Source organism: Acartia tonsa, chromosome 4, assembly GCF_053477335.1.
Source record: "Acartia tonsa isolate MP-2025a chromosome 4, ASM5347733v1, whole genome shotgun sequence".
Lineage (NCBI taxonomy): Eukaryota > Metazoa > Arthropoda > Copepoda > Calanoida > Acartiidae > Acartia > Acartia tonsa.
The window spans coordinates 41,717,438-41,744,315 of NC_137263.1; the positions used below are offsets into that span (position 1 = coordinate 41,717,438).

The following is a 26,878-nucleotide window of genomic DNA, read 5'->3' on the forward strand; positions in this document are numbered from 1 at the left end:
ATAAATATAGTTTCAGATATAGAACAACCGAAAATATGTAATTTGAAAAATTTACAATTAGGACAACTGTTACATACATATCTGAATAAAATGGATTTATTTAAAGACAAATTTAAAAACTATATCACGGTTGATATATATTTTGTTGTAATGTATTATGTTTGTAAGATTTTACGTTTGTCTGAAGATTGCTATTAGTGGTTGAATTGAAACGTTTAGACACTTAACTTAATGAACCAACCAATCAAAATTCAATAAAAATCTCCAAAATTGTTAAGCCAACGAATAAGAAAATGTTATTATAAACTTTGGGGACTAGCCAAATGTCTCCAACCTCCTTGCATAAGACCACCATTTTTCTACTTTTTTGGAGGGCAAATGGTTTACAATTAAGCCAGGCAAGAGCAAAATAAAGATATATTTTGAAATTGTATTCGCTTAACCATTTTATAATCAGTCTATTCTAAATAATTCTGTTTACTCGAGTGTTCACTGGAGATATTTTCTTTTAGGCATTTCCTATTCCACTTTACTTTTAAGATAACAAGGTCAAGCATCTTCAAAGATAAGTGGGGCATTATTAACAAATATGTAAATATCAACATTGACTCAAAGGACATTTGTGTGCTTTATTTTAGAAGATTTATTGAAAAATTTTATTTTGATATAACCTAGATATCTTTGAAAAAAATTAAATTTTATCTGGGATGGGAGACCAGTTACGTGCACGCCGTCCATCCTGCACCGTGCATCAATGATCCTAGGAGCTACACCAGAAGAGTCCTACTGTGCTGGAAAGGTCCTAGGGTAGATGCCAGACTGAATTCTGGTCACTTCCCCCAGTTCAGGGGGTTTGGGTGGGGCTAACAATCCTTCCCTAGAAAAAACCTGCTCACGTTCAATCTGCACAAAGTAAAGACCAATTTAACTTTGGGCTCGGGAACGAAGTAGAGGTTGGAAACAACAATATGATGTTTGGCTGGGAAACCGCTAAAGGACCAGTCAGGCGGATGATTCTGAATTCCCGCAGACCAGCAAAAATTTGCACCTGGAATGTTCGGACAATGTTTCAGTCAGGCCAGACAGAAAACATTTGCCGTGAAATGCTTAAAGCCAAGGTTGATATCCTGGCTATCACCGAATCAAGGTGGACAAATAATGGAGAGTTTAAACATCATTCTGGCTTGAAAATACTTTACTCAGGCCATATGAATGAGGATCTAGGACATAACCAAGGGGTGGCTCTTATGCTGACCAAGCAAGCAGAGCAGGCCATGATCAGTTGGCAACCCCATGGTTCAAGAATCATGGAGGCTTACTTCAAATCCTCAGATAAAAACATTAATCTGAGAATAATAGTAGCATATGCTCCTACAGAACAAGCAGATACAGAGGTCAAAAACGAATTTTATGACCAGCTTGACTCTGTATTTAAAAATGGTCATAAAGAAAAGGACCTGACCATGCTCCTAGGAGATTTTAATGCTCAAGTGGGGAGTAATAATGAGAATTTAGAAGAAGTCATGGGCAGATATGGCCTAGGCTTAAGTAATGGCAAGGAAAATGACAATGGTGATAGACTTGTAAGTTTTTGTACTGAAAACAAACTTGTCATTGGTGGAACCATCTTTAAACACAAGAAGATTCATACTGCCACCTGGAGATCACCAGATCAAAGAACCTTTAATCAGATAGATCACATCTGTATATCTAGACGTTTTAAAGGTTCTCTCCTTGATGTCAGGGTTGAAAGAGGACCTGATGTTAATTCAGACCATTATCTTCTATCTTCTAAAGTTCGGCTTAGATTTAAAAAGCAGGACACAAAGCCTAACCCCAGGAAAAAGTATAATTTAACAACCCTTCAAAACTCTGAAAAGCTACAAGAGTTTAAGCTCACTCTAAAGAACAGATTTGAGTTATTGACTCTTCAAGAGGATGATGGAGTTGAAGATATTTGGCAAGGTATCAAAAAAGTTTATAATGATACTAGCCAAGAAAAATTAGGCTACAAAAAGGCTAACCAAAAGCCGTGGATCACTCAAAGATCCATTGATCTCATGGATCAAAGAAGAGAGGTAAGACAAAAGACACTCTCCAGAAACTCTCCAGAAGATAAAGACCTGTATAAGATGCTCAGCAGGGAAATCCAAAGAAGTGTCAGAATTGACAAAAAAGAACACTTGGAAAACCTTGCTATGCAAGCAGAAAATGCTGCTAATCAAAATAGAATGAAAGATGTCTATGAGATTACTAAGAGCATTGCAGGTAAAGTACACAAATCAGGATCACACATCAGGGACAAGGATGGTTCACTCCTTAAAACTGATGAAGATATTCTAAATAGATGGGCAGAGCACTTCACTGAACTGCTGAATCTTCCAGTTCCAGAGGAAGAAACTGAGATTCCACCCTCAGATGCACTTGACATTGACTGTCGAGCGCCAAATCTATTGGAAATCAAGGAGGTCATTAAAAGTTTGAAAAATAACAAGGCCGCTGGACCTGATAACATCCCAGCTGAGGTCATAAAAGCAGACCTAGATACATCTGCTGAGGCATTCCTACCTTTGATCACAAAGATATGGAATGATGAGTTATGTCCAGAGGACTGGAATAATGGACATATCTCAATACTAGCCAAAAAGGGAGACTTGACCCAATGTGGAAACTACAGAGGGATAATGCTCCTTTCAGTACCTGGCCGTATCCTTAGTAAAATTCTTCTTAATAGAATAAAGAAGAAGGTTAATGAAAAGCTAAGACCTAATCAGGCTGGATTTAGACCAAATCGTTCCACTATTGATCAGATAACCTCTCTAAGAATCATCATAGAGCAATCCAAGGAGTGGAACTCTGAGCTTTTTGTAAACTTCATTGACTACAAAAAAGCATTTGATTCTTTAGACAGAAGATCTCTCTGGAAAATCTGCCGACACTATGGCATTCCAGAAAAGATAATCAATATCATTAAAGCTATCTATCATAAAGGAGGTGGAAACGTAATGTATAAAGGTAAACTATCAACCTTTTTTGAGATTGTAACAGGCGTCAGACAAGGATGCCTTCTTTCTCCCTTCCTTTTCCTCCTTGCCATTGACTGGATCATGAAGAACTGTGAAAGTAATGATGGCATTCGCTGGGAGCTATTTGGCAATCCCAAATATTTAGGAGATCTGGACTTTGCTGATGATATCGCTTTGTTAACAAGCAATAGAAGTCAAATGCAAAGAAGGACTAACAGGATAGCTGAAACCTCCAAGAAAATTGGACTAGAAATAAATGTTCCTAAAACCAAAATACTCAGATTAAATGCAAATTCCCAAGAACCAATTACTATTGGAGACCAAATTCTTGAGGATGTAGATTGTTTTGAGTATCTTGGAAGTAAAATTGATGAAGCTGGAGGCACTTTAACAGATGTTAAAGCTAGAATTAACAAATCTAGGACAGCCTTTGCCAGCCTGAACAAAATTTGGAATTCCAACAACATCTCCATAAAGACCAAGTTAAGACTGTTCAAGTCAAATGTTCTCTCTGTTTTGCTGTATGGGGCTGAAACTTGGTTCCTAAACACAGCAGTGGTCTCCAAGCTACAGACATATGTCAATAAATGTCTAAGGAGAATCCACAAGATCTTTTGGCCAAATAAGATCACAAATGCTGAGCTTCTAGAGCGCAGTGATATGTCAGACATTAAACTGACAATAAAACAGAGAAAATGGAGATGGCTGGGGCACACTCTAAGGAAAGGGCATGATGATATAACCAATCAAGCCTTGACTTGGAACCCCCACGTAGGAAAGAGGAAACCAGGTAGACCAAAAACAACCTGGAGGAGGGAACTCTTAAGTGAACTGAAAGAAAAGAAAATTCCATCTTTCAGCAATGCCTCAAAACGTGCCCAAAAAAAGGAAGATTGGAGAACCATTGTGCATGGCCTACGTTCTGCCGAGAACTAAAAGGCAATGATGATGAATCTAATACCTAGTTTTTTTAATCAAATAGCAAATTTATTTAATCATAGTTTGATGAAAAAACTTTTGGTTAATTAAAGACTAGATATGACAAACATTAATTAAAATAAATTATAGAAAAAGTTATATATATAATATATATTATATGTGCAGTGCACCAGTTTTATTTACAAAAACATAAAAATAAAACATAGTTTGGTAAATCATGCAACGAGAATGAAACAATATGAAACATGCACAATTTATTTATATAAGTAGGGCAACAATAAATGGGAGCAATATACATTTAAACTAAAATTATAAAGAAAATTTAACAGATTTTTCAAGTGATTTTTGTTGGAAGGTAGCCTTTCCAAATAGTTATAATCTTTTCCTGGACTCATAAGAAGCTTAACTGTACTGGAGAACCTATAGGTCCAGCGGTTTATGAGATCAATTATCAATTGATGATATTTTTCTTAAATAAATGTTCTGAGGCTAACATAGGTTAGGTTAGGTTAGGTTATAGGATAGGGGGCCGAGCGCCCGCGGCTAGGCAGGCCAGGGGGCCGAGCGCTGCAGCCATATTGGAGACTATTTTTCTTAGGAAGCTACTTTTCTTAAGTAAATGCCCTGAAGCTACTTTGTCCAAGATCCAATTAATGGGGTGGGGTTCAATTCTCGACCAGTCACTTCACGGGAAACCGCCTCAATCGGTTATCAGTATTTTCAATTAAAGAATTTTTAAAAAAGGATTTTCAAATATTTTATTCTCATATCTACGTGCATTTTTAAATATAAAGGTGAAAAGTTAAAACACTAAACATTTATAGGAAATGAAAATATAACAAGGTAAAGGAAATAAAAACAAAAATATATTAAAAATGTAATGGTTGTCGAGTATTTTAAACATTTTACCTTAATTGTGTACTGGACCTCCCACTAAAATGAAAAAAAGACAATTTAATCACAAGCTTATAATATCTATCTAAATACATATCTTTTAAAGCTTAATGTCTTTTTAGCTATACTATACCTAAATAAAAAATTATATAAAATAAAATAAAGACACACACAAAGAATAAACAAGAATCTAATACTAATAATTTTTATTCTTTGATTAATATCTATATAAAGCTATTCTATATACATATAAATTCAATTGCATGTTTTAGGTATTTTATCAATTTTTATAATGATCTTAACTTTGAACTGTGCTTATGTAATAATAATGTTGATAAAACAAAGTAGCATCAACTGATTTCTTAATTAAAAGCCATATTTTTGCAGGATAGAATTTTGATTTAAAAAAATACCCCATGAATGTATTTTTAAAATGAATCAAAATAGTATACTTTGATTTTAAATGCCAGACACTTTAAACTTATTTATACTTAATAATTGCATTTGCAAATAGTGTATGAGTGTGTGAGAATATTAAAACAAATATTCTAACTTAAAGTGCATCTTGTCAAATGGTTGAAATTTAGCCCCAGTTCTCAGCAATATCCCACAAATTGTCAGTGGTCCACAAATGCCCCACCCCTCTTAATTTATATTTTAAAAAGAATTTTTATTTTGGGGTAGGTTAACTAAGATTTAGGATAGTCCTGTCGGGTTAGCCATCTGCAAGTTTAAAGCTTCTAGAATTAAATTGTATACTAAAATAAAATATGAGGGGTTTATTGTGGTTCATTAGTAATTTGGCGGTTAATACTCACATCCCCTCTAGGATTAGAGATTACTTGCCAAAAATTGTGCAGTGCATCCATGGAAAAGGAAATACATGTCATGAAAATAAAACTTTCTCAGTCTACATTAAGACCACCAATTAAACCAAGAAAATTTAGGTGGGTAGTTAGTTAGAGGATTGGACTCCTGTAGGTTAAAGACTCCCGCAAGAATTAATTTGTGCAGTGTGCTTGTGCTTGATACAATAATCTAGCAAATTTCTTTATAGTAGAAAAGTTTTCAAGTTATTCTACCCTCTATAAATTTCATATTATGTACGATAAAAGAGCTTGTCTTAGTATCTTAAGGTCATACACTGTGCTTTTTAGATTTTGCTGTGCAAAAAATATATTCCTTTAGTTTTTTTTTAAATATGAATATATAGAATTTAGTCACTTTTTTGTTATTATGTTGAAAATTGTGAATTTTTAAACAGCTTAGGTTATATCTGGCTAAATTTGATCAACGAAGAAATCAAATAATTTTGTTTTAAAAATTAAAGAACTCTATGGGCATTTTTTATTGCTTAAAGTTCTTAAAGAAAACTAAAACCAGCTTACAGAATCAGGCAAAATTTGTTCATTTACAAATTTACCCCAATCTAGGTCTAGCCAAGAAAAAAGGATATTTACAAATATTTTAACTTAATTTATCATTATTTTCTTTGATAATTTTTTGATAAATTGATGTAGAAATATTTTAACAAATGATATTGTTTATTTTGCATTTATTGTAATCTAATATTAATAAATACATTACATAAATTTTATTCAATTGGAATTATTTGGAAAAACTTTTCTATAATTTTATGTGTGGGTCTGTAGATCCATCTAAAAAGGTCTGCCATAATACGATACAGTACAAATATTTGAATTCAAAGATACAGAAAGAGGTTTTGAATTATTAAAATTTTAGCAATTCAAACCTAAAAAATAAGATTACAAAACTGAGGCGGGCTCGGCAGCCGCGCGTCAGCCGCCTTTGGACATTAGGGAAATCAACCTATTACAATTTTAAACAACAGCTGGAAGTTTAAATCTGACCCATGGCTATCCTTTATTTTTTTTTAAATGCAAAGCTTCCAAACGGGTTTAAATTTGAGGCTTAGACATTAAAATTGTGCTATCGCGCCATTAATAAAAAAATTTATTTTTTGTTTGTACTTTGTTTGAAATTAAAATAGATAACACAATATGTCATTCTATTTTATGAAAGAAAAATATAAATCTTAAAGTAGAGAAGAAAATAATGTTAAAGTTGAATATGAAAATCTGCTTTTGAAGTTTTCTGCAGAAAAAAAATAGTCAAGATTAGCTTGAAATATTTAAATAAAATTCACTAAAGATTTTCAACAAAAATGTAACTTTCTGTAATCTTAAATTCTTGTTAATTTTGAATTATTTTGTAACAACGGTGTATAAAAATAAAAACGCTCAATTTTTTTAACTTTTTAGAAACATTTAAGAAATATAATTGTAAGTAGTCCAGGTAGATATGGAAAGTGTCATGTGTGACGTTATTAAAATACGTCTAAGGCGATTTCTTTTTTAGGGGTTTCTTTTCCCACTTCTCCTCCTCCTTTTTAGACGTATTTTTATGACGTCACACATGCCACTTCCGTATCTCCGCAGTCCAGATTAGGAGAGCACAATGGTTTCAGATAATCTACATCCCTTTAGATTACAAAAGGAATTATTCTATAGATCAAAATTTAATTAATTCGTACATACAATATAAATTGGAAGCTTTTGTTTTGTAAGATACAAAATTCTGCCTGTCCTTAACAAATTGTTCAAAGAGATTGACAAAAGACAATTATTTAACAAAGCACCACAAAAAAGATTGCTCTAACCACAAGCAAGGGAACAAATTATCTGTAAAAATAGTAAATATTAACAGTCAATAATCTAATCATTTCATAAAACTAGAAGTATTTTAATTAAAGAAAGGTTGTATAACTAATTTTGCCTGTAATATAAACTATTTTTCAGAAATTTGTTCCATGTCCCTGAGCGAAAACTAAAAAAATACATGTATTTATTCTTACCTTTCCTCCATTGCTTCCCTGAAAGTAGTTCAAAATTTAAGATTAATTTATTTCAAATTTAAGTTTAAAATCTGTTTCTTTAGATTTCATATCCATAGATTTATACTTTTTATTTATTTAAATAATATAATTTAGTAGTTATAAATAAAGAATACTTCTGTAAATTAAGAAAGAAGAAAATACTGTAAAATATAATGAAAAAATCGTATTGAACCACTTAGAATAAAAAATAATATTTAAAAAGTCTTACACATATACCTTTATATCTAAGTTAGGCTAAGGAAACCCTAACACCTAACCCAGGAAACTTCATTGTATTTTGCCCATTATCTTGTAATGGTCTATAACTGGATAATTAAGACACAGTCGCGGTATAATAAATTAGTTTGTTCTTGTTGTGTAGTAAAGAGTTTAACATTTTTATAAAAGTTATTTAGGAACCGAACTTACTTTACAACTAATTCCTTAACTTGTTAGATAATTAAAAAGTAATAAATTAACTTCTTTGTAAAGATAAAACCCGCATAATTTTCCAAATATTTGGGGATTTATTTAAATTTGTGCTTGAAAGGCTTTAAATTAATCCCCCTATCTTTCACTTGCAGATTAGATTGATTAATTATTGAAACAAATTACTTTTTAACACCAGAATAAAAATTAAATTACATTTTTTAAATGCTACAATAATATGTTATTTAAAACCTGCAAAGCTTAGGATCCCTCTGTGTCTGTCTGTCTGTATGTCTTAATCTTCAGTTTCTTTTTATATTTTGCCAGTAAGGAAAGTTCTAATCTTCTAGATGGCTTAGTAAAACCAAAAAAGCCAAAATATAGATTTTAAAATGTAAGACTTTGTGTATAAGAATAAAAGATATACTTAAGTCAGCAATATATCCAAGAATCTAAAGGGATAAGGCAAAGGCCGATAGATTGATATACATATCCACTTTGATAATACACAAAATTACCCTTTCGGTAGGTTACGATTAGTATTTGAAACGCATGGACACTCAACCAAATGAACTAAATATAAGTATGTTAAGCAAACGAATAAAAAACGTTATTTTAAGACTTTGGGGACTAGTGTAAACAGCCAAGTGTTCCCTCCCTCCCAGGGTTTATTCCCTTTATTTTACAATCACCATATGTATACTCACACACAAAAAAACACACACACGCCTAAAATAATTACAGATAAACACATGAACTAGCTGATAAAAACTTTATACAAAGTTTTTAATTTGTTCAATAGTTTCCCATTTGAACCTTAAGAAATTTCATTTTATAATCTTTTTATATTCATCAAATTCTGAACTTGTCTATTGAGTTTCTTTGAAAAATATGACTTTCATTTTTTTGTCGGAAATTAACCAAAATAGATCAATTTGTAAAGACTATAAAATTTCGCCAATAAACAAATAAAATTTGATTAAAAGAATGCAGTATCCCCGGCAAATAATGAGTTAAATGAAGTTCAACAAAGTTATATTCAGAACATAAAAACTATTATAATAGTGGATCATATTGAGTAGCTACAGTACTCCATAAACCATTTGTCTGTAACTTTAGGGCTGCAATCGGCCGGTAATAAAACGTCAATATTGTAATAAACCCAGTAAAAAGAAAAAAAATTTAAATTGTCAAAATGCAAAAGGTCACAAAAAATGCTTCTCCAAAGCATAACCACTTCAATAAACAGACCGATGGACAAAGTAAATTGCACATACGATGCCAATTGGCAATGGGTATCTTCACCAAAAAAAATTCCGGAATCAATCTTAAACAGCAGACGAGCAATTTACAAACTTCCTATAGCGTTACGGACAGACAGACGGACAGACAAAGTAAAATAACGTAAAATGTGTTACTGCAGCTTGTTAACATGATCCAATATAATTATTATTTTTTATTTATACTCCAAACATTCAAGTCAAGGTTAGGTTAATAAAAGAAATGAAAGTAATACAAAACAGGTACAATTATGACCATAAATAACGGAGCAATAATTTTTTTAAGAAAAGAAAAATTAGACCAAAAGTATCTGGGTTATCTATATCAACATTCTGAATTCGCCTTAATAAATTACTGAAATGACCTTTTCTTTATAAAGCTATTCTAATTATAGGTAATTGCCTGTTTTATAATTCATAATATAATTATAGAGTAGCTTTACTATCAATAACAAGTGTAATTTGTAAGAATAATAAAAGATATACATAAAGTTGAATTACTCTATTAACCTTTGTAAGAATTATTTTAAGGATTTTTTTACTATTAGCATATTAAATTTATTATTAGTTGGAAGTTTAAGATTTTTTTTTTTATTTATGTTATGGATAATAAAAAAGGAATAAAAAAACTGACCTCATTATTAATTAATGAAGTTATACTCCCATAATCTCTGGGTGTGTCCCCATTTAAATTTGAGCGGGCAGGACTAGGATTATTATGCACTGGCGGCTGTTCCCAGGTATCCTTCATATGACCGCCACCAGCTACTCCAGCCGCCGCCGGGGCATCCCAATAATCTCTAACTGTCTGTGGCAGCTGCTGATGGTGGTCCCACGAGTCTCTGTGGTGTTGTCTGTTATCCCACGTGTCCCTGGGATGGTGTGGCGTGTCCCAGGAATCTCTGTTGTGTGACTGTGTGTCCCAGGAGTCCCTGGCTGTGTGGGTGGGACTGTCCCACGAGTCACGTGACTGCAGCTCATACTTCTCTCTCTCCTTTTTTCGCATCAGGTAGCGCGCCATCTGAAGAAAAAAGATTATTATCATTTTGTGTAAAATAATAAGGTTTTTTTTTACTATGGCTTAAGATTTCGATAACTACTACACCATTTTAGTTCTTTATTTCATGAAAGCTTCAAATAAAGAGTGGGTTTAGGCTATTTTATTTTTAGGTTGAAGTCTTAATAAGGTTTAAAGCTATTTTTCTACCCTACTTATACAGAGTCCCTCGATCATGAGGGCCAAACAGCTAGTATTTTACAAATGAATAAAACAAATTAACTCATTTTAAGAAGTTTTTTGGGGGAATATAGGACTTTTATGAAATAAAAATAAGACGAAGGCCCATTGAAAAAAACAACTTACATGTAGAAAGTTAAATGCTCATACTGTTTCAGAGATCTTAATCAATAATTAATATACAAAGATAATGGTAGTATATTAAATTTCTACCTTTTTTGATTTAAAATTTTTCAATTTTATCTAAATTGATTACGTTTGTTTTAGAACATTTAAAATTTAGAATATTTCTTATTAAACTCTAAAAACAGTTAAATAATCCAATTGTTACAAAAGTTGTAGAAACATGAATTATATTGAAATATAAGAGAAATATATATTTAATTTAATATTGAACTTTGTAGAATAAATTACACCTATTTATCATGTCTGTGTAATGTACAAACTTTCTGCTTTGCACCAGCTAGGAAAACTAAGCTATTAATTTAATTAATCAATATTTTAGTATGGCTTTGAAACCAATTAATAACCGCTGGATTAGAATCGGTTCTTGGCCCTACAGAAAAACTATGTAATATATCGTACTATTGACAATTTTCTACGAATAATAAAACCAGTTTTGTAATTTTCTATTTTACTATCCGCGGAAAGCTGATTGTAATTGCAATAGATAACTAATAAAGAGGACAATTATGTTCCTTCATAGTGAAGCAATGTAAAACAGTTATTTCAGGAAGAAACAAGGATGACAACATCCATAACAACATTCTTAAAAATATGTATTTATGTTTTTTAAACCATGACTGACTGATGGCAAAATAAAATATGTACAGCATGCTCATTTTTACAGGGAAATAATCAAATTTCTCCAATAGCGTTACGGACGGACACACCCGCTTAATAAATGCTATTTTGAAGTTTTTGTCTAAAAGAATAAAATTGAAAATTAAACTTAATTCACCCCCTGCAATTGGGGACTAAGTATTTCAATCAAAAAATATAAAGTAGCCTACACAAAAATATTCGGATTTAGAACAAAAAGTAGAAATGCTCAAACTTTTTATCTTCTATAAATATTAATTATTATTGATTTTTTTTCTGAAGCTAAAGATCTCGTAAAATGTTGGTCCTAATTATTTGTACTTTGCATCGAAGCTCTATAAATATCTTAATGTGGGTTGAGGTTTTTTTCTGACCAAGGAGGCTAGGGGCGAAGCGAGTTTTGTATAAAACGTTATTTTTGACCAGGCTAGTTTGCAATGAACATGCAAATTTGATCTCATACCAAATTCACATAGTTATTCGTTCAACCGTTGATTCAAACAATTTAGGAATCCATATTGAATTGGTTGAAATTTGTTCCTTTTGAATCTATACATACATATTTTCTTCGTTTATTGGAATGTTTTAATCACTTCTTAAGAGTGACTTTTCAATTATAGAAAAACTATTCTCCTTTAACTTTGCAGCTTGATAAAATTATCACCATTAAGACATCTGAACTACTTTTTGAGTACAATATAATGCTGTAAATAATATCATAAAAATATTATCAAAATGTTAATTCTTTCTAGAAGAAAATTTAGAAGGCTACCTCTTCTAGATAAAAGGCCTTGCACCCCCTACCCCCCCCCCCCCAAAAAAAAAGAAGGAAAAAAATATTTTACCTATTACATTTAAATTATTTTTTTTTAAGTGGGGGATCGACTCATTTACTCTCCTCCCCTAAGTGACCCCAAAGGATTCGAAATAATACAAACAAGAAAGTTTTACTTTTAAGACTTATGAAGTTGTCTTGCTTAATCAAGACTTAATCAGTATCTTCGTATATAAATTCTGTAGAAAATCTATACAGAAACAGAAGCAGACATAAAAAAATGAGTTGAATATGAATAATTAAATCTTTGTGTGTTCTTTTCCTATTGAGCAAATATTTACCTCCAGAGATGGAAAAAAACACTTGTTATTGCACCACCACTAGTTATACATATTATCAAGGATATACAAACATACAGGCATAATAAAATAATTATCCAAAAGTTGCGCAGCTATAAAAAAAATTTGAGCAGGCGGCTGCAACCCTAGAGGCCTCTAGGTGCATTTGAGAAGGGGGGGGGGTTATACAAACCAATTTTTTTTTTTTTTTTTGGGGGGGGGGGTAATTATTTCTAGGGGCGATTTCTCGGTGGAGGGTGATGATACCCTCCCCCAAAATAGTTAAAAACCTTCCAAGGAGAACAATATCCTTACATACACACACGAACAGAGTTCCTATCACTTTATTATGAGGATTAATTGGTACCATTGGCATTTCATCCATTTAATTGCACCTAACGGACTGCGCCAAAGCTAATAGTCATTGCAGGAGACCTAGATTTCACATTGAATAGCCTGACCACTGCGCGGGGCTAACATAACTTATCATAAAGCATCCAACATAACCTAACATAACCTGTCAAATGACTATTTCTTGAATGGATGCAATTCAGCATACCATATTTAATGATCAGCATAGCTGTTCTGATAACTTAATACTTTTCTAATATTTAGATATAGAGCATCTGAGCTACAAAGACACACAAACAATGTTTTGTGCTTAGGTCTAGAATATAAGTAATGAGGTATTTCAACTAGATTATTTCTTCGCCCTCCAGAGAGAGAGTATTAACCTCAAAGTATACTAACCAAAACCTTCCTAAACCTAACCGTACTCTGTTTTTAACAAAAGATCTCACTAACCACTGAACCGATATAGCTCTTCTTGAAAGTAAGGTCCCCGATATTTTTTCTATTTTGGAGGATGGTACCTCCAACATCTTAAATTTTTCTTCCTATAATCAAAAGGTGCATGGGGGGTCATCTATCCCCTAGGCACTGAGTACCCTATAGAAAATCTCTGGAGCCCTCTAGAGGCTTCTAGGAGTATTCTATGACTGTTGTAACAACGCTACATCGGGGTGAAGTTTTTTTTATATTTATTTCATTGTACATAGTATGGGTTGGAATATTGAGAAAAAAATTACCAATACAATATTTTTCTGGTAAAATTATGAATTAAACATCATTAGGGCAACTGGTTAATTCACATTTGTCAATGTAGGAATGAAATGATGGGAGCATGAAAAGAAAATAAAAACTTTTTTCTTTACACAATCCTTTATATGTCTGGCGTTGCTACTTTTAATCTGATATAAAAATGTGTACAATTAATCTCTTAACACATCACATATCTAACATGGAATCATTAGTCATACTATTCACAACAGCAAAAATAAATTGGATTCAAACCTGGAACCACGCAATGACAGATAAAGCAGGTTATTTGAAGTGAAGTTTTTCTACATTTAGGGTCAGTATGTCCGTAACGAAAAGCTCTGATCGTTAATTTGAAATTTCCTATCGCTTTCTAACATGCGTATAATCTGTAAAGCATAGCAACTCTATAATTGTTGCCAGAAAGTCTGCAGATTATTTTAGGCACGTTATTTATTTATTTTTTAAGATGATGAGTCCGAGGACAAGTAGGAATAATAAATAGCCTCAAACCAAGGTTATCTGAAAATTACAGACTTAATCAATATCATTGTATTGAAACAAACATCAAATTATGTTCATTATTTTTAAAATCCAGCAACTTTTTTCAGGAGAACTCTTCCTATCCAGAACAAATAGGCAAATTGGAATCAATTGATTGAGTTCAAACAATCTTCAGATTTAAATTAAATGGTACTTCATTTTAAAACAGCAAATATTTTTTGCAATTATAGCTTGCATATCTGCATTCATCTTTTGAAGTTTTCTGTAAAAAATCGTAAAGACATATTTTCTTCTTTTATTACTAAAAATGATTTTTTTCCTGTGTTATCAATAAGTCAACATACATAAAAGCGAATCTAAGCAAATCTAAAAAAAGGAAAAAAAATACGGACTTAGATGAGTATATAGTTTCTACGCTTTATCTAATATTACACTCTATTGTTTCGGAAAATATCGTGCTAAGTTTTAAATCAAAGGGACAGTTCTAACATGCCTAAATGAAAGATAAGAGCTATCCGTTTTTAAAAGAACCGACCCTAAATGCGTAAAAGCATTAAAATCTACCTGTTAGCCATAGAAATGTAAAGCTAAGATGGGTTACTTGTAGAGTGGCTTTGTGTAAAATGAAGGGAAGAAATATATTAAAGAGTGCTCCTGGAGAAACAAGGACAGTTATTTTCACAAGTAGGGAACAAAAAAAAACAATTGAAGCAAAAAATTATCCTATTATATAATGAAGTAAGTTTTTTTGTCTGTAGCTTGAGATTTTGTTAACTTCTGAATTGATTAAGCTCTTTATTTTAGAGAAGCTTCACATAGGCCACATGATGGTTTTAAACTATTTTATATTAAAATTATGTCAGGATGGTTTTCGGTTATTTTCTATCACACCCTACCCCTCCGAATAAGAAAACCCTAGATGCTAGGGGAACAACCGCTAGTACCTTTTTGGAAAGAAATTGTTTGGAAACAATTATTAAAATAATGAAATTATATTTCAAAATTATACAAAGTAAGATAAAGCCAAAAAAAATTCAGACGAACGTTAGAAAACTTTTTAGAGTTACAGTGCTTTTAATAATATTTCTGATTAAGAAACTAGTCTGGCGGGTGGTTGACAGCCGTATGAATAATAAATACACCATATTTAGCATTTTTCCCAGGACATTGTCTTCTTCCTTTTTAAAGGCGATGCTTTTCTACAATTAGGGTCGGTCAATCCTTACGTCCGTAGAAATGTCCTATCGATTTTAAACTTTGCATGATTATTTTTAATCCTATAACAGTTAGCTTTAAATACAGAGCACTTAGATGCCACGGACGCCGCAGCTAGATTTTTAAAAGATGTTATGATCAACGCCAATAATCAAGCATGAAAATCTTCTAAAAAAAAATTTACATAAATTATATTCAAATTTATCCAGGTTTCTAACCTATAGCTGTAATTTTCAAAGCAACTGCAAGTAATAAGATGCCTGACCAAGTACTGAGTGTCTACCAATATATTACTGCAAGAAAATATTAATTTTTACGTGGAAGAATAGCGCCGATCCATAGGGAAAAAAGATATTCAAACATTGATTAGCTTCTTTGCCCCTAGCCTCTAGGGGATTTGCCCCAAAAGGTAATTAAAAAGTCATAAGGTACGTGCCTAAAACATATGATGAGTGAGTATGGAAATCAATACAGCTTCTATTACCTACGCAGCTGAAAAAAATGCGAATGGGTCGCAAATTTTCGCAAAATATATGCGAAAATTTTTTTTTTTTTTTTTTTTTGGGGGGGGGGTTGGGGGGTTCGAGGTGTCCCACCCCTCCAAGAAAATAGCCTAAAACCACCACAGGACCAGTAGATATATTCCCTGAAGAGTAGAATCCAATCGGTTCAGTAGTTATCGAGATCTTAAGGGACGGACAGACGGACGGATGGACATCATTCTACTTTTTATAATAGATTATAGATGGACAGATTGACATGGTTATTTAAATGGTTTATTATATCATTTACACATTAAAGAATAACACATAATTAGAATTTACTTAAGGATACTTTTCTGTAACAAAAAGAAGATCTTATCTTAGTACAAGTGTTATCCTATTATTACATTATCATAAAGGTGATGTTCAGGATAATTTAATCAATAATTTTGTATAACAATTATTTTTCCTTTATTGATTAATGAACTTATAAATTATAAGATACAATTAAGAGCAAAGTTGCACTATAATAAAGGTAGGCCTTCGGGGACTTTTATCAAATCTTTAATCAAGTGTTCAAACTTTTCCACCAAAAAAACTGGGTATAGTCCCTTTCGATGCAACGCCTCTTAAGGGGCGTTCCTTCGTATTTTCACATTAGGTTTTCTCCTATTTCTAGCCCCTGCGGGGTTTAATTGCCTAACCCTGCAGGGCAATCACCTAACCCAATATAACATAAATTTGTGAAAATCCGACGAAACGCCCCTTGAGAGGCGATGCCACGAAAGGGACTATACCCAAAAAAATTTATCTACAGAATTTTTTTAATGCATGACTTAAAGAAAAATTTGAGATTTTGTTTTTCTTGATGTTCCTATCCTTTTCCTGCATAATTATGATTGCATAAAGCCTGGTATGAAAGAAATAGCAGGAAATTTATTCGGTAAATTGATCTCTCTCTTTGGATCTATATCTCTCTTTCTATTACCCTGTAATATTTTTAGTAGGGTAATTAAAATGATTTGGATGTAATAAAGTAACTAATTGCCGTAGGAACTCTTGAAATTATTTAAAATATATATTGAATTTTACCCTGAGAGTAATTATTATTTGTTTGAGGGGAGAAAACTACTATTTTCCTTTTACAAAAAGTCCTTGATTGCAAAAGATGAATATATAAGTACAAGACAACACAATATAAATCTAGGATGGCCACTCTAGTATTCATACAATCATTTCAACTTCCTTACTCTGATGTATCTGTAATTATCCGGGAAAAGCTAGTACTTAAAAATATACAGGCAATAAAAAGAATAGTATGTCGGCCACTCTAGTATACATATGATCAATAAAACCTCCCCACTTTAATGTATCTGTAATTATCCGGAAAAACCTTGTATTTATCAATATACAGGCAAAAAAACCAAGTTGGCCACTCTAGTACACATATAATCATCTAAACTTCCTCACTGTGATGTATCTGTAATTATCCGGGAAAAGCTAGTACTTAGCAATATACAGACAAAAAAAAATACAAATTTGGCCACTCTAGTACACATATAATCATCTAAACTTCCTCACTTTGATGTATCAGTAATTATCCGGGTTTAGCTAATACTTAGCTATATACAGGCAAAAAAAATACCAAGTTGTTCACTCTAGTATACATATAATCATTTCAACTTCCCAACTATAATGTATCTGTAAATATCCGGGTTAAGCTAGTACTTAGCAATATACAGACAAAAAAAATATAAATTTAGCCACTCTAGTATACATATGTATAATCATCTAAACTTCCTCACTATGATGTATCAGTAATTATCCGGGTTAAGCTAGTACTTAAAAATATACAGGCAAAAAAATACAAATTTGGCCACTCTAGTATGCATATAATCATCTAAACTTCTTCACTATGATGTATCAGTAATTATCCGGGTTAAGCTAGTACTTAAAAATATACAGGCAAAAAAATACAAATTTGGCCACTCTAGTATACATATAATCATCTAAACTTTCTCACTATGATGTATCTGTAATTATCTGGGTTAAGCTAGTACTTAGCAATATACAGACAAAAAAAAATAAAAATTTGTCCACTCTAGTATACATATAATCATCTAAACTTCCTCACTATGATGTATCTGTAATTATCCGGGTTTAGCTAATACTTAGCAATATACAGACAAAAAAAAACAAGTTGTCCACTCTAGTATACATATAATCATCTAAACTTTCTCACTATGATGTATCTGTAATTATCCGGGTTAAGCTAGTACTTAGCAATATACAGGCAAAAAAGAAGAAATAATTAGAAAGAATAATAAAAAGTGTAAATTACTGGTGGCCCCCTGTGGGGGCAGAAGGCCCAGATAAAATATAAAAAAAGCAGATTTATAGTTATACCATACTGTATTAAATATTATCATATTTCTCAACATACATTTCATCTGACTTCACTTTTTAGTTTCATGGACAGCAGCCTTGTACTAGGTAATTTTCAAGGTATATTTAATTTAAAAGAATTTACCCTGTCAAAACTGGTTTTATTCTGTTCTGTCTATATAAAATTGTAATGGGTGATGTCGAACAACGTCATTGCATAAAAGCTAACATATTGCAGAAATATATTTAATAATTCTTTGGTCATAATAACCGTAGAAAATATTTAGACAATCATAAAATAGTTTTGCTTACTCTACGTATTTCTATTATTAAAGCCCTTATTTTTCATTGTAAAGTAAGAAATGATAATAATTATTCACATTGCATTTAGTGAACAAAGCTAAATACAATATTAACTATTAATCATTAATTAAACCCTATTATGTAAAGTAGCAAGCTTCTTTATGTTATTATGTTAAGGTTTTGTTAACCACGAAACCGATTGAGTAGAAGTTTCACAATGCTATTTCATTTACTTTAAATCTTAAAGCTTAATTTCTGCTACCTCCTCGGATTAGATGGTGTTTTCGCTTATTTATAAAAGAATTTGATGCTGTGAGAATTGGTGCAAAAAATATGACGTAACAAAAAAAATTAGCCAATGAGAGGCCGTTATTGACCAATGGCGGCAATGGTAGTGGCCGCCATTGGTCAATAACGGCCTCTCATTGGCTAATTTTTTTTGTTACGTCATATTTTTTGCACCAATTCTCACAGCATCAAGAATTTGAGACCCTTTTAGTTATACAGAATTTCTTTTAAATCGTCTAATGTATCATAGGCGTCCAAGGGTGTGGGGAAAGGGGTTTTTATTTTTTACCTCATTCAAACTTTAAAAACCCTTATTTTGCCCCCATAATTTTTTTAGGATCAACTGCAGTTCACGGTAAAATATTCCTGGTAACGAATATTTTAAAAAATCTATGAATTTTAAAGGCTGCTAACTGCATAAGAATTCCTACAAATAATCTGGAATAGCCAAGATCAAATGATGCACAGGGAAAGCTTCATTGAAGAAAAAACGCGTAAATAGGTCTTCTTCGCGCATTTCTCTGCACTGCGAGATAATTATGCATTATTGATTTATTGCTATTCCAGATTATTTGTAGGCCCTCTTATGCCGCTTAAAACAGTGTGCGGGCATGATCTGTACGTTCAGCCGTTTAGCAGCTAGCAACCTTTAAAATTAATAGATTTTTAGGAAATACTCGTTACCAGGAATATTTTACCGGGAACTGCAGTTGATCCAATTTTTAAAAGTGAATACGAGATTACCCCCCCTCAATCCTTTGAAACCCCTTATTTAACCCCCTGTAAATAAAAAGCTTGGACGTCCCTATAATATTTGAATGGTGAAAATTTAAAGATAAAAGGGAAACGAAAATAGAAAAACATTCTATTTGCGTACAAGATATATGTAAAATAGTTGAAAGAAGAACATTAGCATAAATTTTTATATAAAAAGATAAAATTTTTGATCCATTGAAAGGGATCGGGGATAAGGGATTAAATTTTAACCAAGAAACTGAAGAAAAGTTTTTTTTCTGGTTACTCAAGTACATCATGCCATTGTGCAATAAAATTTTCAAACACAGTTACATAATTCAATATTGTTGACTTACGAATCCACGAAAATTGATGTACATCCCAAATGATGATTATCACTTCTGTAAATTAAAATTAAACAATCAAATTCAATGAAAGTATCCAAAGTGGTTAAGGCAACGAATAAATACGATATACAACTTTCGGTACCAGTGTAAATAGGTGTTCTGATTCAAAGACGAATTCCATCCAACAGAAACTGGGCTATAAACAAATTTTAAAAACGAAGCTTTTCTAAAATTAGGGTCAGTCCGTCCGTACGTCCGAGACGGATGGCTTTTTTCGGTAATTTAGGCATGTTAGAGTTGTCCAATCGATTTCAAACTTTGCATGGTGATTCCTGTAGTGTTTAGGTACGAGTTAGAAAGCGTAGCAACTCTATAATCATTACCAGAATGTCCGTATGTCTATTTTTTACATGTTTTTTTTTACTTTTCTAACAACAAATTTTTATGTGATCTAATTATCCGATTGATCTGATTTTTGGTATATTGATTCCTGGGACAACAAAGTGCAATATTATAAACGAAGAAGCTCTATAAACAAGTCCTAAAAATGTAAGTATGTCCATGAACATTATCTTGTATCAACCATTTTTTCAATAAATTTACTTGCAATATTGCTGTTTATATTCTGATTCATTTGAAAAATATGCAAAATTTACATGTGTCTGTGTCAACAAAGTGAAAAAAGATATTCCACAAAATATTTTATTTTATGCAAAATATTTTTATTACCCATGGGCGTGCAAAAATGGATGATGAAACTCAAAATTTTTTACAAAATCTCTGAAAAAAAGCTTTACTTTTATTCATGGGGGAAAGGGTCTATTAACGAGAGACGAAAGTGTCTTGTGTGACGTCATAAAAATACGTCTTAATTTATCTCTTCAAACTATATTAAGACTTAAGCTAAAACATTTCAAATAAAAGTCATATTTTTCAAATTGTTTGTTTGTATAACTTGTGAATGTTTACGCACGCCCCCATGATACAAAGAAAACAAAATTCAATGCATTTTCCTGGATCTATTTTTATATGTCCTCAAAGGATTCTAACCAATTTTGGTTTTTATGAGCTTGGCTTTTTATACTTCAAATTTATCATTATAATTCTTTGAACTGATAGTCTTTTATCAAAATAAGATTAAGGTTCAAATAACTTTAAATATTTAACAATTAACAATAACAAAAAATACCCTTTTCCATTTTTGAGTTAATTTTTTTCCATATAAATACTGTGTGCCATTTTAGCATTAACTAGAAGGCAATCTTAATGCGATTAGAATAGAATTAATAAGGTGATTTTTTGTAGTTATGCCATATACAGTCAACACTAAATGTAGAATAACTATAAAAACCATATCAAATATTGCAAGTTGAATTTAATACAATACAACAGTTATCAGTTTAGACATAACGCCTTGTATGCGGTGTTTAAAGTGCATTTCCGACCAACCGACCGACATACAATACAAAAAAAACCTGCAAAAGAGATTTTAACTTTTTCCACGTCTAGATGGGTCTCAAAAAGCAAAGTTAAATTCTTTTTGTTGATATTTGCTACGCTATTATATTGCTATATTGCATAATGCATATAGCTCGTCAAAAATAAAAGTCTGTTTACAAATTTTCATTTAGATCATTTACTCAATTATGCACTGGTTAATAAGATATTTCAATTTAAATACTTGACAAATGTTATCAATACTATCATTATTTTCTTTATAATTATTTATCATTTATTAAGAACTAGCGGATTGGCACCTAGTGGTCTCCAGCCCATAGCCGCCATCCTGTTACATTTATACATGTATTAGGAATAACACTTTTGGATGTGAGAATTCTTGATAGTTTTTTCCCACCTAACTGAAAACTTTAGCTCCCCTGGGTCACCATTACACAGAAAGACAAGAAAATTTGTTATCGTAATATAATAGTCAAATAGAGCAGTAATACAACACCCCCCCCCCCACAAAAAAAAGTAAAGTTATAGCCAATTGAAGACTAGTTCTTCTTGGCTTTTTATGCCGTCATTGACCTCAGATAGTTGAGAGAAAAATTATAAAAAAAAGTGGATAAATAAAAAAAAATTTGGTCGTAGTATACCAAGTGACGTCATATTATTCTTGTAACTTTCTATAAATATTAAATCGGGTTGTTTTGGTATTACTCCCATTTTAGTAAAAAAGGATTTTTCTAAAAGTTTAAATGAAATTATTGACCACTACAACCAACTACACAGAGTGTTAGGAGTAACTAGACAAAACAAGGATGGCAACATTCATTAAAACACCAGCCAGGGATTAGAATCAGAGAGCTTTTTTAAAAATATTTTTTTTCAATGATATCCTATTATATAAAGCAGTAAGCTTTTTTGTTTGTAGCGAATGATCTCGCTAAGCGCTGAACCAATATGTTTCTTCTATACAGTGAAGCTTCTAATAGGTATAGGGAAGGCTTTTAACTATTTTGGGGGAGGGTGCCTCCACCCTCCCAAAAAAATGACTCTTCCCCCCCCCCCCCAAAAAAAAAAAATATTTTTTTATTATATCTTTTTAAAGCCATAATAAAATTGGGGGTTGTTCGACTTTTCCCTTTTCTTTAGAGGCTTCTAGTGGCGAACTCGCTAAAAATGTAAAACTATAAAACAAATAAGCAAAAACAGAGAAATTTGCATGATAATAAAAAGGGTTAATGAAAACATTAAATATTAAAGTATACAGTTACTGTATCTCAAGGATAATGGGGATAGGGCAATGGACAGGTAATTCAACTTAGAAGTTGTGCAAATATAAATTTGTTGTTGCTAGAATTGATGCAATATAGTTAGCCTTGTCTGCAAAGATTACAAAGAGTTTTGGCTGTTGTGTGTAGCCTTCAGAGAGTAAAAGCAGGAGAAAACAAGCCTAGGCCTACCCAAGATATATTTTAAGGAATGTTGTTTTTTGGTCTTGATATGAAGCTCTTTACGGTGCCTTTAAAAAATGACGTCATACAATGCAAATGACCAGTTACAGGCCAATACACAGACTAAATTACCAATGACAGGTTAGTATATATTTTAATAGACCCATGGTAGTCCAGTATATATGACGTCATTTTTATAGGCCCTAAAAAAACTTCTCTGGATTTTGTGCCATTATTTTCCCTCTATTCAACTAAAAAAAGAAACATTTAATAAGCTCAGCCCCATAATAATATGGACAACCAAAATGGTTAATTTATTACCCATCCTATGACTATATCCCTAGCATTCTGGTAACCAGATGAATGAAACTAAACCCTTTCATCGTAATTAGATGATAATCAAATCAATTTGTATTGTGTAGCTTCAGCTCACACAGAGTAAAACAATATGTATAGTAGTACTTTGAAAAATTAAAATTTTGCATCATTTGATAATCTATAGTGGCTTCGCCTATAGCATCTCCTGGTTCTGTATCTAAAGAAAAAGGGAGGTGGCATAAAAACAGATGAACACCATACAAAGGCTACATTTTAAAAAAAAACATTCCGTAGCTGTATGAAGCTTCCCTAAACATGGAAAACTTAATAGGTTCAGTGGTTAATAAGATCTTAACCGATAGACATAAATAACTTTCTCGTATTCATTCAAATCCGGTGGATAGGAACCGGTTCTCATCCCTACGAAAAAACATTGTACATTCTATATCCGCGGAAAGCCGTTTATAATACGATGCGTGAAATAACTATTAGTACATTATTTAATAGGAAAATATTAAAACATTATAACATTAAAAAGTTCTGATTAACAAGAGGTATGATGTCTGTCTTACATTCCGCTAAGATTTGGAAACTGCATAAATATTGCGAAAAAAAATAGAAAAAAGGCACTAACATGATACAGAGACATAAAGAAAATAAAACAACAAAATCAAAGGTTTATAGTCTAACACCTCCAAAATGGAATAAAACCTGTTATTGTGTTGTTATATACTTAGAGCATTACAGACGAATAAACAGACCTAACTTGTAGAATAGCATTGCTACTACAAAAAAACAATACCTAATTAAAAAGTAAAAAAAACACTGAAACATGTAATTTGTTAATAAATGTCCTAAACGCTGCGAGAAGCAAATTACAAACAAAAATAATTATTTCTGGTAACGAAGCTAATCTATATTTCAGGACTAACCGTTTAAAATTACCTTTTTTAGTTAAAATATAATATATTTTTATTTTGTTTATAGTCTAATTTTAATTAACAGAAGAAATTTTTCCCTAATCATTTTTATAAACTTTAGCTTGTTGTTACTGTTCCATTCAGGGACTTTATCGCCCTTGTTGACTTTATTTTTGCAAGAAAATTTTGCTTGCAGAATATTGCAAACAAGTCCAACCATCTACGCACAGGGAGAAGGGATGTACAACATTAGCTGCGTATTATAGAAGTAGCTTAAAGTGCCTAATAAAAAATGACGTTATACAATACAAATGACTAATGATAGGCCAGTATACATTATCGTTGGTCAATTAAAATGTATACCGGTCTATCATTGGTCATTTCTATTGTAAGACGTCATTCTTTATTAGAAGAGAGATGTGTGTTAATTTAGATATATAGATAGATGCCAACACTTTTTCCTCAGCAATATAAAGCCAACGATTTTTGGTGGGATTGCTTGATCATTTTTGGCCGTATCCCTATTTTTAGAAAAGCGGCCCCAGCTTTAGCATTGATTCCTGAAGCCGCATACTGCTAGATACAGTTAAGATTTTAATAGAAATTCACATACACAAAAAAACAATTAAAGTTTAAATCATTTTTAAGGGCAAATGCGCTTGTTTTGGCAATACATTGTAGGAAAGCTTTATTTTATCTAATTTAGTTTCCAAACAAAATTATAATACTAACAAGCTAAATGTCAAAATATATGTATGATGTACATATGTATATTTTAGAGGAAATTTGAAAGGATTTGTTCAGGGACAAGGGAGTGTGGATTAATGACATACTGAAAATATATAATTAAATATGGATGCTCGAAAAGTATTTTTGAACAAGAATAGTAACGTCTATTATTAAAACAAGTAATGCAATTGTTTTATTGTATTAAATTTTAAAATTACAAAAAACTCTTTTTTTTATTTATTAATACATAAAAGACATTTGTTGTAGAAGAAGCCCATTTTTTTTTTTTTTTGATTGGGGAGTGGGGTGCAGACAACCCCCTAAACATGGATTCCTTTCCTTTCACTTAGGCTTATTTTTGTGTATTTGCCAGCCCAACTGTTAGAGGAGTAGTTAATTAAAATAATTTTATTGGCAATCCCTTCTCCCTGGTTTTAACCATAACAATAATAACCTCAGCTTCGAGAGGAGGGGGAGGGGTAGGGGGAGGGAGTGGGAAACCCGAAACTTTTACAACAAATTTTACCAAAACTTTATGCAACTTTCATTTAGTTAAATAATTATATTAGCAAACTAGTTTTTTTTCTGTTCAACTTGCCAAGCCAAGTTTAAACTCTATTTAGGAAGATACATTAAACATTAAAGTTAGTTTCAGGAAAAGTAATTTTAACAAAATTACCTTGCAAGGATGAATCTACTTTTTATGCATGTATAAGATATTAAAAATTTAATTAAAGTGTTATAGTACGTTCTTTATGCTATTTTTCGTGTTTTCCTTTTTGAAAACAATTTTTACAAAGGAACAAATACACAAAATAATAATCCTTTAGTTTTTTTTGACTAGCGGCTACGCCCCCAAAGGCCTCTAAGGGCACGTAAAATGTTTTTGTTTAATCTATGTTAAGATCAGCTGTTTACCAAAAATATCTAGACAGTCAATAGGCGGCGCTGTTTTTATTTTTTTGATTTTTGGCGATTTCTCTTGAGAGGTTGTTGGTACTCCCCCCCCCCCCCCCACTTTAGTTATAACCTTTCTCAGAACCTATAAGAAGCTACAATGTAGAGGAGAACCATATAGGTTCAGCGATTAGCGAAACAGATACACAGAGATCCTTTTACTTTATATTATGTGGATTTCATGAAATGTGATTTGGAAAAATTGTCAAAAGGGTTATCTTTATTATTTCGACTCAAAAAAACTTTAAGCTTTAGCAATTACTTAATATCTAAAAAATAAAATAAAAGCTTTGTTAAGAAATGAATATTATAAAACTCTGAGGATTATTTGCATCCTAAAGATGCATCTTGCAAACATTATAAAATAAATTTGTGTTAAGAAAAAAAAACTTCCAACAAAGTTAGAATATTGAGTCATAAAATTAAGTCTATTTTCGTGCTTTCCCTTTGTAAAAGAGGTAGGATGTTTGTCTGTATGTCTGTATGTGTGTTTGCATCGAAAAACAAACTGATATCATACACCCTAAATATCTTATTTCAACAGGAAGTTAAAATATTCTCACCCCCTCTCTCATTCCCTTCCTTAATAAAATTTCCCAAGTTTTCTCACATTTTACAAATTTTACAACATTTTTTATGTGCTATTTTTTCTTTAAATTTTGACTTTTATTAATTATCTAAATGAATGTTTTGCTGATAAATTAAATAGTGCAAATCAAAACGAAATTGAAAGCCCGTATCTCAGTATAGATTTAAAATGTTCCTATTTTGACAACACACAACTCATTAATAAATTTAAGAATTGCAGGAAGATAAAATTCTTAAGCTGGAATCTTGGTTCTTTACCCTCGAAATTTGATGAATTTAAAGAATATATCAATTTTCTTCTACAAAACAACATTTTTTTTGACATAATTTGTATTCAAGAAATATTTTCAATTATTGATCAAGATCTATATAAACTTGAAAATTATAATTTTGTATTCTCATCTAGAAAAAAGGGGAAGGGAGGGGGAGTTGGAATCTATATTCATAAAAAACATAGATTTACTGTAATTGAT

General features: G+C 31.6%; 1 protein-coding gene across 5 annotated transcripts in view; it reads right to left on the reverse strand.

Moving 5' to 3' along the window:
- LOC145317278 (anoctamin-7-like) overlaps nt 1-26,878 on the reverse strand; it is a 162,238-nt gene that overhangs the window by 109,909 nt on the left and 25,451 nt on the right. For 3 of the 5 annotated variants that reach the window (XM_080158286.1, XM_080158285.1, XM_080158284.1), the window contains exons 2-4: nt 10,099-10,485; nt 7,735-7,752; nt 4,875-4,898 (exon numbers count right to left, since the gene is read on the reverse strand). In XM_080158286.1, the coding sequence (XP_080014412.1) occupies nt 4,875-4,898; nt 7,735-7,752; nt 10,099-10,485 (429 nt within the window). The remainder of the gene's footprint in view (nt 1-4,874; nt 4,899-7,734; nt 7,753-10,098; nt 10,486-26,878) is intronic. The other 2 variants (XM_080158287.1, XM_080158288.1) reach the window with 2 other exon arrangements.